General features: G+C 41.5%; 2 protein-coding genes across 2 annotated transcripts in view; one reads left to right on the top strand and one right to left on the bottom strand.

Moving 5' to 3' along the window:
* LOC139925265 (guanine nucleotide-binding protein G(i) subunit alpha-2-like) overlaps positions 1–9,312 on the top strand; it is a 63,591-nt gene extending 54,279 nt beyond the window's left edge. The window contains exons 5-9 of the mRNA XM_071916553.2: positions 5,287–5,415; positions 7,365–7,494; positions 7,722–7,875; positions 8,452–8,666; positions 8,758–9,312. Coding sequence (XP_071772654.1) covers positions 5,287–5,415; positions 7,365–7,494; positions 7,722–7,875; positions 8,452–8,642 — 604 coding nt within the window. The 3' untranslated portion in view covers positions 8,643–8,666; positions 8,758–9,312. The remainder of the gene's footprint in view (positions 1–5,286; positions 5,416–7,364; positions 7,495–7,721; positions 7,876–8,451; positions 8,667–8,757) is intronic.
* Positions 9,313–9,353: 41 nt separating this feature from the next.
* Positions 9,354–12,122, bottom strand: LOC144539308 (cadherin-related family member 4-like). The gene is made up of 7 exons (XM_078283371.1): positions 11,940–12,122; positions 11,112–11,245; positions 10,811–10,861; positions 10,660–10,720; positions 10,520–10,576; positions 10,397–10,424; positions 9,354–10,273 (listed from the first exon to the last, which is right to left on the bottom strand). Exons 1-7 carry the CDS (start codon positions 12,120–12,122, stop codon positions 10,218–10,220), a joined length of 570 nt encoding a protein of 189 aa, XP_078139497.1. The 3' UTR covers positions 9,354–10,217.
* Between the last annotated feature and the right edge of the window lie 280 nt (positions 12,123–12,402).

Genomic DNA, 12,402 nt, shown 5'->3' with positions numbered 1-12,402 from the left:
CGGGACTCATGACAACATACAAGATGAACTGTATAACTTATACTGTGTATCTTAAGCTTAGCTTTTCAGAAAGCACCTCACACGACGCTGTTTATAGTTGTTTATGCATTACAGTTTCAATCTTTCCATGGTCTCTGCAAGCTGGTTTTTTTTCTCATGAAAAAAAATCCTACCTACAAGCCATGATTATTTCACCAAATGTGTCCCACTGTTTGTTCTCAAATAATCACCTTCTCATTTTGCCACAACCAAGGTGCACCGTTTGCAGTTGATGCTCCTCATTAGCAATTTACTTTAACAGGCTCACATGCCTGGAAAAAAACATTATTGCGTTTTGTGTCATTTGTCTAATCACGGCAAACCAGTAAGCTGGAAAGGGAGCGTTCTGCAAATCAGAAAGAAATCCATGCTGTACACATGCTTCATCAACCCCATGTTGTTTTCTCCTAAAAACTTTTATCAAAAACATTTAAGCAAAATTTAAGAAAATGATTGTATGGCAGGCCCACAGAAACTGTGACGGCGGTTTTGAATTCCCCTCATCTCCCATAAATATCGTAAGGGGATCAAGAGACCAAGCCAGTGGGTGCTGTGTGTGTTATTGCTTCATTGAGAAACCAATTGCTTTTGAAATAGGGGTGAGGTTGGCTGAACCTCCAGGGATTTTCTCATGCCTAATTTCCTTTAAATCAATTTTTGATGAGGGGAGTTGTTTACGAGATAATAAATTGAATCAATCCAATTTGATAAGAGTATAAATGGAAGTATCCTGTTTAGGGGAACATGGTGCATGCTAGATTAGAGAGAGAAGCTTTTAAACAAAAATCATGTTTCATAGCTAAATTGACATGCACAAATGTTAGTGGTGATCTATTGATATTAACATGATCGGTGTCAAAATAATGTCAAAATATATATCAGTTCAGCCTATTTTACCGGTTTTGTACGAGTAAAGAACTGAGAAGTGCTTGTGAGATCTTTGCGGAAGGTGTAAATGGCATTGCAACAGATAATTGGAACAGCTCATGGGAGACAAATGAGAGATGCAGCCCTTCACTGTGCTTTTCATATTAGGTTGAGTGAGGAGAGAGACCGGAGTCCAAGCTAGCTGCAGCAGGCATTGTAGACGTGATTAAAGCTGCACTTGGCAATTTCGCATGTTGGCAGCCGCGCAATTGGCAGAGGTTAAAATATAAGGACTCCAATACCCAGAAATCATGTAACATGATGTCACACACAGCAGCACACTCATGTTTACCAACCCAGCTGCTCTGATTGCATTATGCCAAGGGACACCAAAGGGAGGCGAGAGCCAAAAGATCTTACATTGGTGAGTCCAGCTCTGAGACAGATTAGTATTTAGCTCTTAAGTTTTGATTTCTCACTTTCTGTGCACAGAGAAGATTTCCCGCCAGTGACCATACCTGACACCAGAATTTCATTTAGGGAAGTAGGGCAAATCTGTGGGCATCAATTAGGGCTGATGGGCTTCTCTTCTCTGTTGCCGCCTCACTTCTTGATTTAGGCTGATAAGACGTGTGCAGCTTTAAATTCAACTTTATGCATCAAGTGAGCAAATATTGACGAATGCATTGCACTGACAAAACTAGGATAACAGGATTGCATTGATTTACAAAAAAAAAACAATGTCATCACTATCATAGTGGTAAATTACAATTAGTATTAATATGGAAGCACTCGCTCTACAAGATCCATTTAGTTGCTCCTGGGGTTAGGTTTATATAAGAGCGTGATGGGCAGAGCAGGATGTGAGCAGTCACTGTAAAACCATGTCCTCCACCCTGCCTGCCTGCTTTTAATAAGCACACATACAGCTGTACAGTGATGGGTAATCTGTATCTCACTGCTTCTCTCTCTATTTGTCTCTCTCTATCTCTTTTTCTCTATTTATCTCTCACCATACAACTCCTACCTCTCCTTTTTGATTTCATAGTCATTGAAGTATTTTCTATGCTGGATTCTGTTTTTGTTTTTTTCTGATATTCCTCACATTGTTAATATGCCATCATACTACATTTCTCCGCATCATGACACTGGCCATGGTGAAGGGCCCCACAGAGACCGTGACGGTGATTAATAGAGAAGACATTACTCCTCTGTTTAACTGCTGGTTTTAGGACCAGTCATGCTGCTAATCTGTGACTACACAGCCAACCTCAGCCCCCTTGACGCACGTCTTCATTACCTCGGCGACCCTCGTCTCTGAGTGCTCCATTTGTTCGCCGTGCTGCTATAAGGCAACGCTGTAATGACAGGGGGAGCATGAGGTAATTGTGAGAGGCTTCTGGTATGAGGTGAGAGGTTGTTATCACTCTGACCCTCTGGGATGCACCGTTACTCTGAAATGGAAATCCAGAGAAAACAGAGAGAGCCTCCCTTCATTCACCACCAGCCTCCTGCAAGCTGTCGCAGAATGGACTGCATTTGTCTCTTGAACACACCGGGCCTCGGTGATACTATGCCGCCTCCAGAATGTGCTATAAACTCTACGGCAGGGTAATATCTCACAAATGATTGCTTTGCAGTCAAGGCAATATTTAACTACCAGTGGGAGCGATATTGTTCCCATTTTATATTAGCCAGTATAATCATAACTTTTTAATCCCCACTCCACTGCTCGTATTAAAGCAGGGGTGCGCTGGACGGAAGCATATTGCTGAGATGGCCTCACATTCAGGAGCCGGGGGAGAGGACAATTTACTGCGTTTCATCATGGCTCTCCAGAGCGCTTACAGAGAGACAGTTTCTGTAGGGGCGGACTATATGAGTTTGGCACTGGACCATGATCCATATCTGAGCACCTGCTGAGAGAGAGAGAGAGAGAGAGAGAGAAAGAAAGAAAGGCAAAGATAAAGAGCGAGATGGCACAGCTCACAGTAACAGGGACCTCTCTCTCCCCTCTCATTGTAGTGATAGAAAATGATTTGAACTGTACACTCTAAAAAAGATGGCTGCGTGAAGCTATTGTTACTTCACGGGTCGGGTATAAACCTTATATTTCCAAAATGTCAGTTGAAGCATGTAATCCTTCAACTGAAGTTAAAACAGGAAAATCAAACAAATTGGAGTTATGATGTTTTCACCCTATAGCGACCATTTGAAAAAAACAATTGAACCTTTTCACTGTGGTTCACAAGTGCCTCTGTATAGAATCAAATGGTCTGTCATTGCACAGTAATGGTTCCATGTTGTATAGCCATATTTGCTGGCTTTGAACCATATGAATCTACTGTGGTTCCTCAGTGGTTCTTTGATAGCTGTTTACTCCAACGGACTAAAAGATGCATGTTATGGCGATGAAGTGGTCTAAGCATCTGCTTTAAAACCTTGAAGTCGCCTTGATTTGGCCATTGATGACTGAAGTTCAAACCACATTTTTGGGCCTCCACCACACTGCCTAAAAGCACTTCAGTGTTTTGCACTGAATCGGAATAAAGAACCGATTTGCTTTGGTTGGGCTGCTGCAGTATAGCACTGTGTTCACACTTCTGTATAGCACCGTAAAAGTAGGTTCTGTCTAGGTTCAGCGATGTCTATGAACTTCAGAACCACAACTTAGCACAATTCACCACCTTTTCTTATTAGAGTGTAAGCCTACCGGATTCAATTAATCTTCAAGGCTTATAAACCAAAAGGCTTAATCAAGCAGTGTTACAATATCTGATTTGTGGACTACAAAAGCATCCTAACCCTCTCTGTGGGGTGTGGGATTATGCTTCTACTGTCAGACACGTGGCATGATGAAGTAGTGAGGCGAAGGCTGTAATATCTACACCCAGGCTGTGGCTTGCATGGGATTACACCCAGCACCAACACTTTGTTATACAACACAGCCTTTTTGTGCGATTGAATACTATGTTGAAAGATTGACAGAAAATCCTTTGGCCTCTGCCCTTCTGTCTCTCTCCCAGGTTCTTCCATGGTGATATTATGTTTGTGAAAGATCATGGTCTTGTATTTTCTCTTTCAATCAGGTTATTAGGTACACTGGTGTGAAGAGGCAGATGTCTGTATTGTTCAGACACACACACACACACACACACACACACACACACACACACACACACAGAGAGAGAAAAGGAGCTGTCCGTCATCCTTGTAGGCATGACCAGGAAGTGTCCTCTAATTGCGCCACAGTCTGCTTCTTCTAAATAGATTTAAAAAACAAAAAAAACAATCAATGTGGAGACAGTGTTGTCAAACAAAGCAGAATTTCCATGAATTAAAGGCCTCAAAACCATTCAATTACCTTCCTGCTAGCTGGGAGAGGGAACATGGGAGGAATCTGACAGTAATAATTTACAATTGAATTGGGCTCTTTGCCCTGGCTGTCTGCACTGTTTGGACTAACAGAATTGTTGTCTCTCAAAAGACAACAGATCAGATGGTTTCCTCTAATGTCACTGTCATCTGTGTGTGTTTGTGTGAGAGAGAGAGAGAGAGAGAGGGAGAGAGAGAGAGAGAGAGAGAGAGAGAGAGAGAGAGAGAGAGAGAGAGAATACGCTACAAGCTAAGAGTGTCTCTTGGTAGGGTTGACTGTTAACATCTTGGAGCATTAAATAATGACTACACATAAGTGTGAATAGTTTTAGATTAGGAGAACATTTTCGAAGAGTATGAATATCTTTAGGAGATTCTGAAGATTTTAGAGCCATTTTATCTCCTAAAAATCCTCCCTAAAGTAATTTGCAACTGGAGCCCAAAACAGCCCAGAACTTTGAAAAACAACTTGCTTATGTAAGTTCAAGCACTACCAGAGCTTGGATGCTATGTAATATAAATTTTTACAATCTCTGTATTCAGTATCTTGATTGGTGAGGATTTAAAAAAAAAAAAAAAGGTTAAAAATGAGGTGACCTTTAAGTGGGAAACAGGGTGGCTGCAGATATTATGCACTTCAGTGTGCATGGTGATGGAGTTTTCAGTTGATGGGTAAGCAGAGGTAATAGCATCCAAATAAGCAGCCTTTTATTCGTTTATGGCAGCACCTCATCTCCCCACATAACTCCACTGGTAAATCCGGGCCGGACTGTGTTGAGAGCACACAGCAGAGTCGGAGGGCCGTCATGAGGCCGCACTTCACTTCTCAGCTCCCTGTGAGGGAACGGATGGGTAATCTGTTTCAGATGAGACATTAACACAGCTCCGGTCTCTCTGTTGTCTCTGTCAATGACCATGCCATCTCAGGACAACACTTTTATGTTGGTATATATTTAATTTGTGTTTGTTTGTGTGTGTGTGTGTGTGTGTGTGTGGTCCTATCAGTTACCTAAATGACTTGGAGAGGATAGCCAAGGCAGACTACATCCCCACGCAGCAGGACGTGCTGCGGACTCGGGTCAAGACCACCGGCATTGTGGAAACACATTTCACCTTCAAGGACCTACACTTCAAGTAAGACATCCCTTTTAATCTGTGTGTGAGCTTGTGTGTGTGTAATGCATTTCCAGTTTCACTGAAAGTGTGTGTGTGTGTGTGTGTGTGTGTGTGTGTGTATGTGTGCATGCATGCATGCACAATGACTCCCCTTTGTTAATCAGAAGCCCCTCTTTCAAATTCCACAAAGTCCACTTCAGACAGAGAGAAGAGCTTTTTTTTCCTCACTGATTTGTGGAGCTGTTGTGGAGTTTCTATCTTGTTTGCACCAGACACAGCTGGCCCCACTCAATACTGTTTCATTGTGAACACCATACTTATTGCCCAAACACAAAAAAAAAACTGCAAACTTACAAAATGATGTGTCACTTTGTAAAATATAAAAAAAACCCCACAAAAAACAAACAGAGGAGACACTCATCACAGCTGGAGACTCAATTCTATTAACAGCTTTGTAACCATCACCACCAATTGCAATGGAGAGCTAACCATGAATATCGATTGTTTCGCTCGAGTGCAAACACAGCAGCAGAAATTATGTTTTATGTTACCTCTCACAAACAAGGATACATGGATGATTTTAGTGACTGGGTGGTTAACACAGTAGAATGTCACATGTCTCCAGTGATGACAGCTTGTCTCTAAAATGTGTTCCCCATTCCCCCTAGCAATCTGCATTGATTGTGTTTGTTACTTTGAATGCCAACTTACAGATAATTTCTCAACATTTGTCTTGTCTTTTACAATATAAATAATATCCATGTTATGTCAGTGTGTGTCTGTGCTGTGCTAATAGTATCTTCATTATTGTGACATCATGAAATCTGAAGATTATAGCCACCCTTCAAACACACACACACACACACACACACAAAATAAAGATAAATATATATATATGTATCTGATGGAGACATTAGGCACTACTAAGGCATTGGAAGCAGCAGAGGAAATTGCTTGTAAAATATCAAAGATCAAAAAACGCTTCCTGGCAGTCTTCACTTTCGTTACTTTTTCACAACAGTGGAAATCAAAAGGTGTGTGTGCGCTTGCTTGTATATCTGCCTGTTACATGTGTCTGTGTGAGATATTTATGTCTGTGCGCATGTGTTAAGATATGTCTGTGGATGGTTGTTTCTTTGTAGAGGAAATGATGAAAACACAAATCCAACTAGCATTATGTTCACCTCCAGCGATCTTATCAGTGTTGCAGTGCAGTGATGTATTTAGCTGACTGTAAGGGATGCTGGAGTTGAGCGTGCAGTTGCGGTAAACACTCACTCTTTACTCACTGCTATAATGAGCTGTGCTTACACAGCCAAAAGTTGGCAGTCCATCAGAGTCAAACTTCTGCTCTAATGAACCAAATTCTGCACAGTTAAAGCTGCTAAGAATGAAGAATGAAGCGTCATGAAAAACAAAGTGTCACTATGAGATGGTAAAAATGGTTAGACTTCTACTCCTCTACCGCTGCGATTTCCCCTACCTTTCCTCTTGTTGCTAGTTGAAAGGATCCCTGTCAATGTTCGATGGCACTGTCCAGACGGCCAGCCTCTCTCATCCGTCTACGTACCCGCCATCTTCATGAATAAGTCATATGGGATCCTAGTGAACAACAACAAGCCTCCATGCCTCAGCCTGTCTTCAGGCTGCCCGTTGCCACAGCAACAGCACTGTACCAAAATGCCAACAAATGCCAGGGAAATGACAAGGTCTGTGCAGTGAAAGCCTTGCCCTGAACTGAGTAAGGGAGAGGGGGAGACGCACTCACAGGACGGGGAGAGAGAAAGAGCGGGAGCAAGCACGGGTCTCCAGAGGGAGACCTTCAAGCTGCTTCACTTGTCTCTCTGACCCGACTGCGGAGGGTAGAGTGGATGCTTCATCATTAAAAAGTGTTGTTTGTGCTGTGTTCAGTCCTTCCCGCTGTCTCCTATAAGAACAGCACAGTTACACTGTCTGCGTCTGTGCAGGATGTTCGATGTGGGAGGCCAGCGGTCGGAGAGGAAGAAGTGGATCCACTGCTTCGAGGGAGTCACAGCCATCATCTTCTGTGTAGCCATGAGTGCTTATGACCTGGTGCTGGCTGAGGATGAGGAGATGGTGAGTCCACCGCAGACTCTCCTGGCCAGACTAGGCTTGATATTCCTTAGATTTAAACACTCACCCCCCCCCCCCCCCCCAAAGGAAATTGCTTCACACTCATTTTGCAGTCCATACCCATTCCCAGGATAATCTGGGGGGGATTCAACAAACTCATTTCGTTTATGTGCCCTAGTTGTGCTCTCTAATAATCTCTTTATCTCCACATTTCTGCCTGTCCCACCCAGAACCGGATGCATGAGAGCATGAAGCTGTTTGACTCCATCTGCAACAACAAGTGGTTCACAGAGACCTCCATCATCCTGTTCCTCAACAAGAAGGACCTGTTTGAGGAGAAGATCGCCCACAGCCCTCTGACCATCTGTTTCCCTGAGTACTCTGGTACAGTAGGACCATCTCAATACGACCACAGGCCAGGGCTGACTGACATTTGACTGTTTCCATTTAGTGGTTTTTTTGTTTGTTTGTTTGTTTTCTTTTGTGCAACCAATTAAGAACAATGCAAAAAATGTCCATCTTAAAAAGTCATATAGTCTAATTTAGCTTTACAATCTTATTTTTCTTCAAACGAGTGAAATATTCTGCCAATGGGGTGAAATAATTCCACTTGTTTCCAATTTAGTTTTACTTGTCTGTGTCAGTATCTTCAAACAAGGTAGAATCAGGCAGGTAAATCCACTAGTATCAAGAAAACCACAATTCAAGAACATTTCCATTGGAAGCAGTTGAAATTGTCTGACCCCACTGGCAGATTTCTAATTTCTTTCACCTGTATTAAGGAAAATAAGATTTTGACTCAGTACTAAAATTAATTAAAATCAATGTTTGCATTTCTTCTTAACATCTTCTGACTATTAATGACCAGATTTGTAGAAGAGGGTTCAATAGATTTCTAAGCTGAAAGCCTGAAAGGAGTCTCAAACTCACAGACCTCTCCTAACTCTCCATCTCCCTCAGGCCCTAACAAGTACGAGGAGGCCCAGGCCTACATCCAGACCAAATTTGAGGACCTGAACAAGAAGAAGGACACCAAGGAGATCTACACCCACTTCACCTGCGCCACCGACACCAAGAACGTGCAGTTTGTGTTTGATGCCGTCACCGACGTCATCATCAAGAACAACCTGAAGGACTGTGGTCTCTTCTAGAGCGAAGTGTGGGGAAGATTCAAGGTGAGCCAGGAGAAAAGACTCACAGCTGTCTGACTAGTTACACAATGAAGCCTGTTTGAAATGACTGACTTGTTTTTGTTTGTTTGAACAGTTACTTGAACAGTTCTGATGACCAGAAAGATGGGGGAATATACACATCATGAATGACTGCACTGGCCAACCACGATTTCTGCTTCGATCTGCTTTTTATAAAGACACCTAAGAGACTGAGAACTCAACGAGCCCTGCAGAATTTCAATGATTGCTGATCCAGTTGCTCGTATTGTTAACTCTTTGGGCTATGACCACAAATCAACATTTATTATTGTATTTTTGTTGTTCTTTTTCTTCTTTGTTTATTTTCAATTACTAGAGGAGGCAAAGGAAAACTTTTTTTATATAAATGCATACATTTTACTTTAGAAATTCTGATGTGCAAATTATTAAACTTTTAATCACATATTTTTTAAGAAAAAGAAAGCACAGGCATGGACACAGAATATGATCGAAAAAGGAAAGTGCTTTTTTTATAATGTTTACATAAGTTCATCATTCATAGCCAACCCGCATATTGTCCTGCATGACTCAAGATGGCAAATATATTAGCTCTGTAATCTGCACAAATTATCTTAACATTCCTACAAAATTAAATAAAAAATGACAAAAAGTTGAAAAGGAAAAAAAATTGCTTCACAACCAGGGGGAAAGTATTGCAAAATTCTAACTGATATTTAAAGTATGTGTGTACCTAACATTCTATTACTTTTTATAGTACCAGTTTCCATGTCTGTTGCAGTATGTTTGTGCCTTCAGATATGCTTTCAGTACTGTTTGACCTACTGTGCGCCTATATTTTTCTTCCAGTTTCTGCATACCACCTATGGATATATAGTGATTATTAATGAGAGACAAAATCTAATTGAGAAAAAGGTTAGTGTTTTTGGTAAATATTAAAATGCTTTAAAGTCCTATATGATTTAATTTAAATAAAAGTAGAGATCACCTGACTCTTGTACATTGTTTTTCCTCTCCGGTTTGTTACATATGTATTTTTAACGCATCAGTTCTTCATTTGTAGTGGTGTTAAGTTATTAGTGGTTAAACAACACTGATTGAACTCATGTTTCATGATGACAATAGACTGTAATTGAAGTACACTGCAGGCTTTACACGTGCTTGTTTGCACTGGTGTTACACAGGAGGCTCTCGTTACAAACTTCAATACAATGGAAGAGAGCGTGGGTTCTCAATCATAACTTCCATGATACTGCTGTTAAAAAGGAGTTGGTTGAAATTTCACACCATCAATCATACTGAAAGTGTGTTCTAATCAAGTGGATCTCAACCATAAACCATGACAGCAGCTGATTTCACCCATTCCCACACCTTCAACCAGAGAGGAAGGAACTAATCTGTGAAATCAGCTGCTGTGGTATTTGTTTGGAATAAAAACCTGTATACTCTTGGGATAGCACGTGGTTTGGAAACACTGCTCTAATATACAGGTGTGTGTGTATCCTCGTCCATTGAAATTCTCCTCAGGTGAATGATAAGGAGACAGCAGCTTTCCAATTAAAGCCATCGCCGCTCACCAGTGGTTGAGTTGAACAGGTAACATCGCCCTGAAACTGCACAGAGAGATTGTCCAAGTGTTTGAGGTTATCAGCTTACACTAGGTTAATGCATACTTTCTTTTAAATGCTTAGTAGTAGTATAGTATACGTAAACCTGTGAAATACAAGGAGGCTTACCTGGATCTTGAGCTTTCCCATCAAACCTCTGAATGAGGGGAAATAGATTAGAAGTGGATCAGTTCTCCTGTTCAGGCTTCAATTCAATGCAGACAAATTCACAGTTGACATTTGTGCACCTACCATGATTTCATCCTGGAGGCTGACTTTAGACAGGCTGAGGGCGCCATCTAGTGAAGACTTTTGGGATGGAGAGAGTCAATGGTTAAGCGTGCCGAAAAAAAAATCATACACAAAACAATAACCAGCTGGCTCAGACTTACTTGGTCATTCTCACTGGAGTCAGTTTTGCTTCCAGGGGAATTTGGTTTGTTGATCTCCTCCCTGGTTGGATTGAACAAATTCCCAGCAAATATAGCCTACTGCACATCAAAATCAATGAGCATTTTTGTTGTTTTTGATTATAAAACTCACATCTCAGTAAGTGGAAGTTCAGCAATGTCCTTTGTCCCACAGCCAAGTTTTCTGTAGGTGTTGAAAAAGCACAAATTCATTTGAAATGCATTTACAGCCTAACTGAACTGCAGACTACTTTTTTTTATTCTTGGATGTCTGTTATGACAAATTGTGTGGTGCATGTTTACATCCGTCAAAATAAATTTGTCAGTCATTCACAGTATATAAGGCCGTTACTACGAGTGTATTAAGATACACATGCTTATTGCAAATGTTTGAGTTGATATTAAGAGAGAGAGAGATGGAGGAAGCTGGTCACCGTTTCAGAAAGGCCCAGGTGATGAGGCTGAGGCCCAGGATGAGCAGCCCTCCAGTGAGGGTCACCACAGCAACAAACCAGGGGTCAGGATCCCAGTAATCGGACCTCACAGTCACCACCAGTGGAGCTTTAGTCTGAGGGATGGACAGTGCCAAGAGGGCCCATCAGTTACAGCAGAAATAACATTAATCCATACATATATAGACATATGAAACCTTGTAGTAGCAGGGTTGGAGTTTTCGTCATACAAACTTTCTCTGAGGAATATGAAATATTCTTATTGGTTGAGCTACAGAAGAACCACAGTATTTCAGTTGGCTAACTGGCAAACTGGAATGGCAAAGAAGGAACTCAAAATATAAATAAAGGAGCATGCAAAGAATCTGCACACTGCTCCACAATATGAAAAAAGATCCTTTTCACTTAGGTGTTATATATTTTCTTTAATAATTCATGATGCTTTTCAAATTATAAAGTGCAAAGTGCTCAAGTGCTCAAACATTTGGATCACGTCTTCCTCAGTGACACAATTTAGTAAATGAATCTACCCAACACATTTATATACGGTAGGCTCTATAATCACACCTGGTATCCACTGGTAAAAATTGGGGCTCTGATCACTGCTTTTAATTTAACTACATTCTTTTATTTATAGTTTGACCAGAGTTCCATCTTTGCCATTAAAGTTTGCCAGTTAGCTAGCCTCCAGAGCAGCTCTGCCTCAGAGAAAGTGAAACTCCATTCTGCTTCTTAGTAACTGTGTCCATTTATTCTGGATCTGTGATTGTGGAGTAACCCGTTCCAACACGTCTATAGACTTGCACCTACTGTGGTGGTAGTGGTGGTGGTAGGAGCTGTGGTAGTCCATGGGACTACGTAGATATAGGCTACAGCCTTGGTCTGATGTCTGCCGTCGGACACAGACAAGGTCACCTCAAACACGGTGCGGTCATACACACCGTCCACTACGTAGGAGAAAACATTCTTGGAGAACAGACTCAAACCAGTCATTTGAAAACGATCCACTGCAGCACCTGTGTGAAGAAACAGTGTGTAACAGAAAGACACAAAACAACTTTGCATAATGTGAAACTGTTATGGAATTCTGTAACCTGCAACACACCGTTGGTGATGGTAGCTGTAAGAACATCATTGTCTGCATCGATGCAGCTGAGTGTGAGGATGGGCAACTTTTCAGACCGAGTGGAGAAGATGGTTGACTCATAAGAAACAGGGTCGCACACTGGAGCATTGTCATTCACATTCTGAGGAATAGAGAGAGAGTTTAAAA

Source organism: Centroberyx gerrardi, chromosome 5, assembly GCF_048128805.1.
Source record: "Centroberyx gerrardi isolate f3 chromosome 5, fCenGer3.hap1.cur.20231027, whole genome shotgun sequence".
NCBI classification, from domain to species: domain Eukaryota; kingdom Metazoa; phylum Chordata; class Actinopteri; order Beryciformes; family Berycidae; genus Centroberyx; species Centroberyx gerrardi.
The sequence above is the reverse complement of the archived record's forward strand: the minus strand, read 5'-3'. Positions and strand labels throughout refer to the sequence as shown.

What these genes read in the sequence shown, in the direction of transcription:
- LOC144539308 (XM_078283371.1), bottom strand. Translation starts at nt 12,122, where the DNA reads ATGACTGGTTTGAGTCTGTTCTCCAAGAATGTTTTCTCCTACGTAGTG. An exon ending in ACCTGGGCCTTTCTGAAACG is followed by an intron (nt 10,862 to 11,111) that starts GTGACCAGCTTC and finishes CAACACCTACAG; the next exon opens with AAAACTTGGCTGTGGGACAA. An exon ending in GAACTTCCACTTACTGAGAT is followed by an intron (nt 10,721 to 10,810) that starts GTGAGTTTTATA and finishes CAATCCAACCAG; the next exon opens with GGAGGAGATCAACAAACCAA.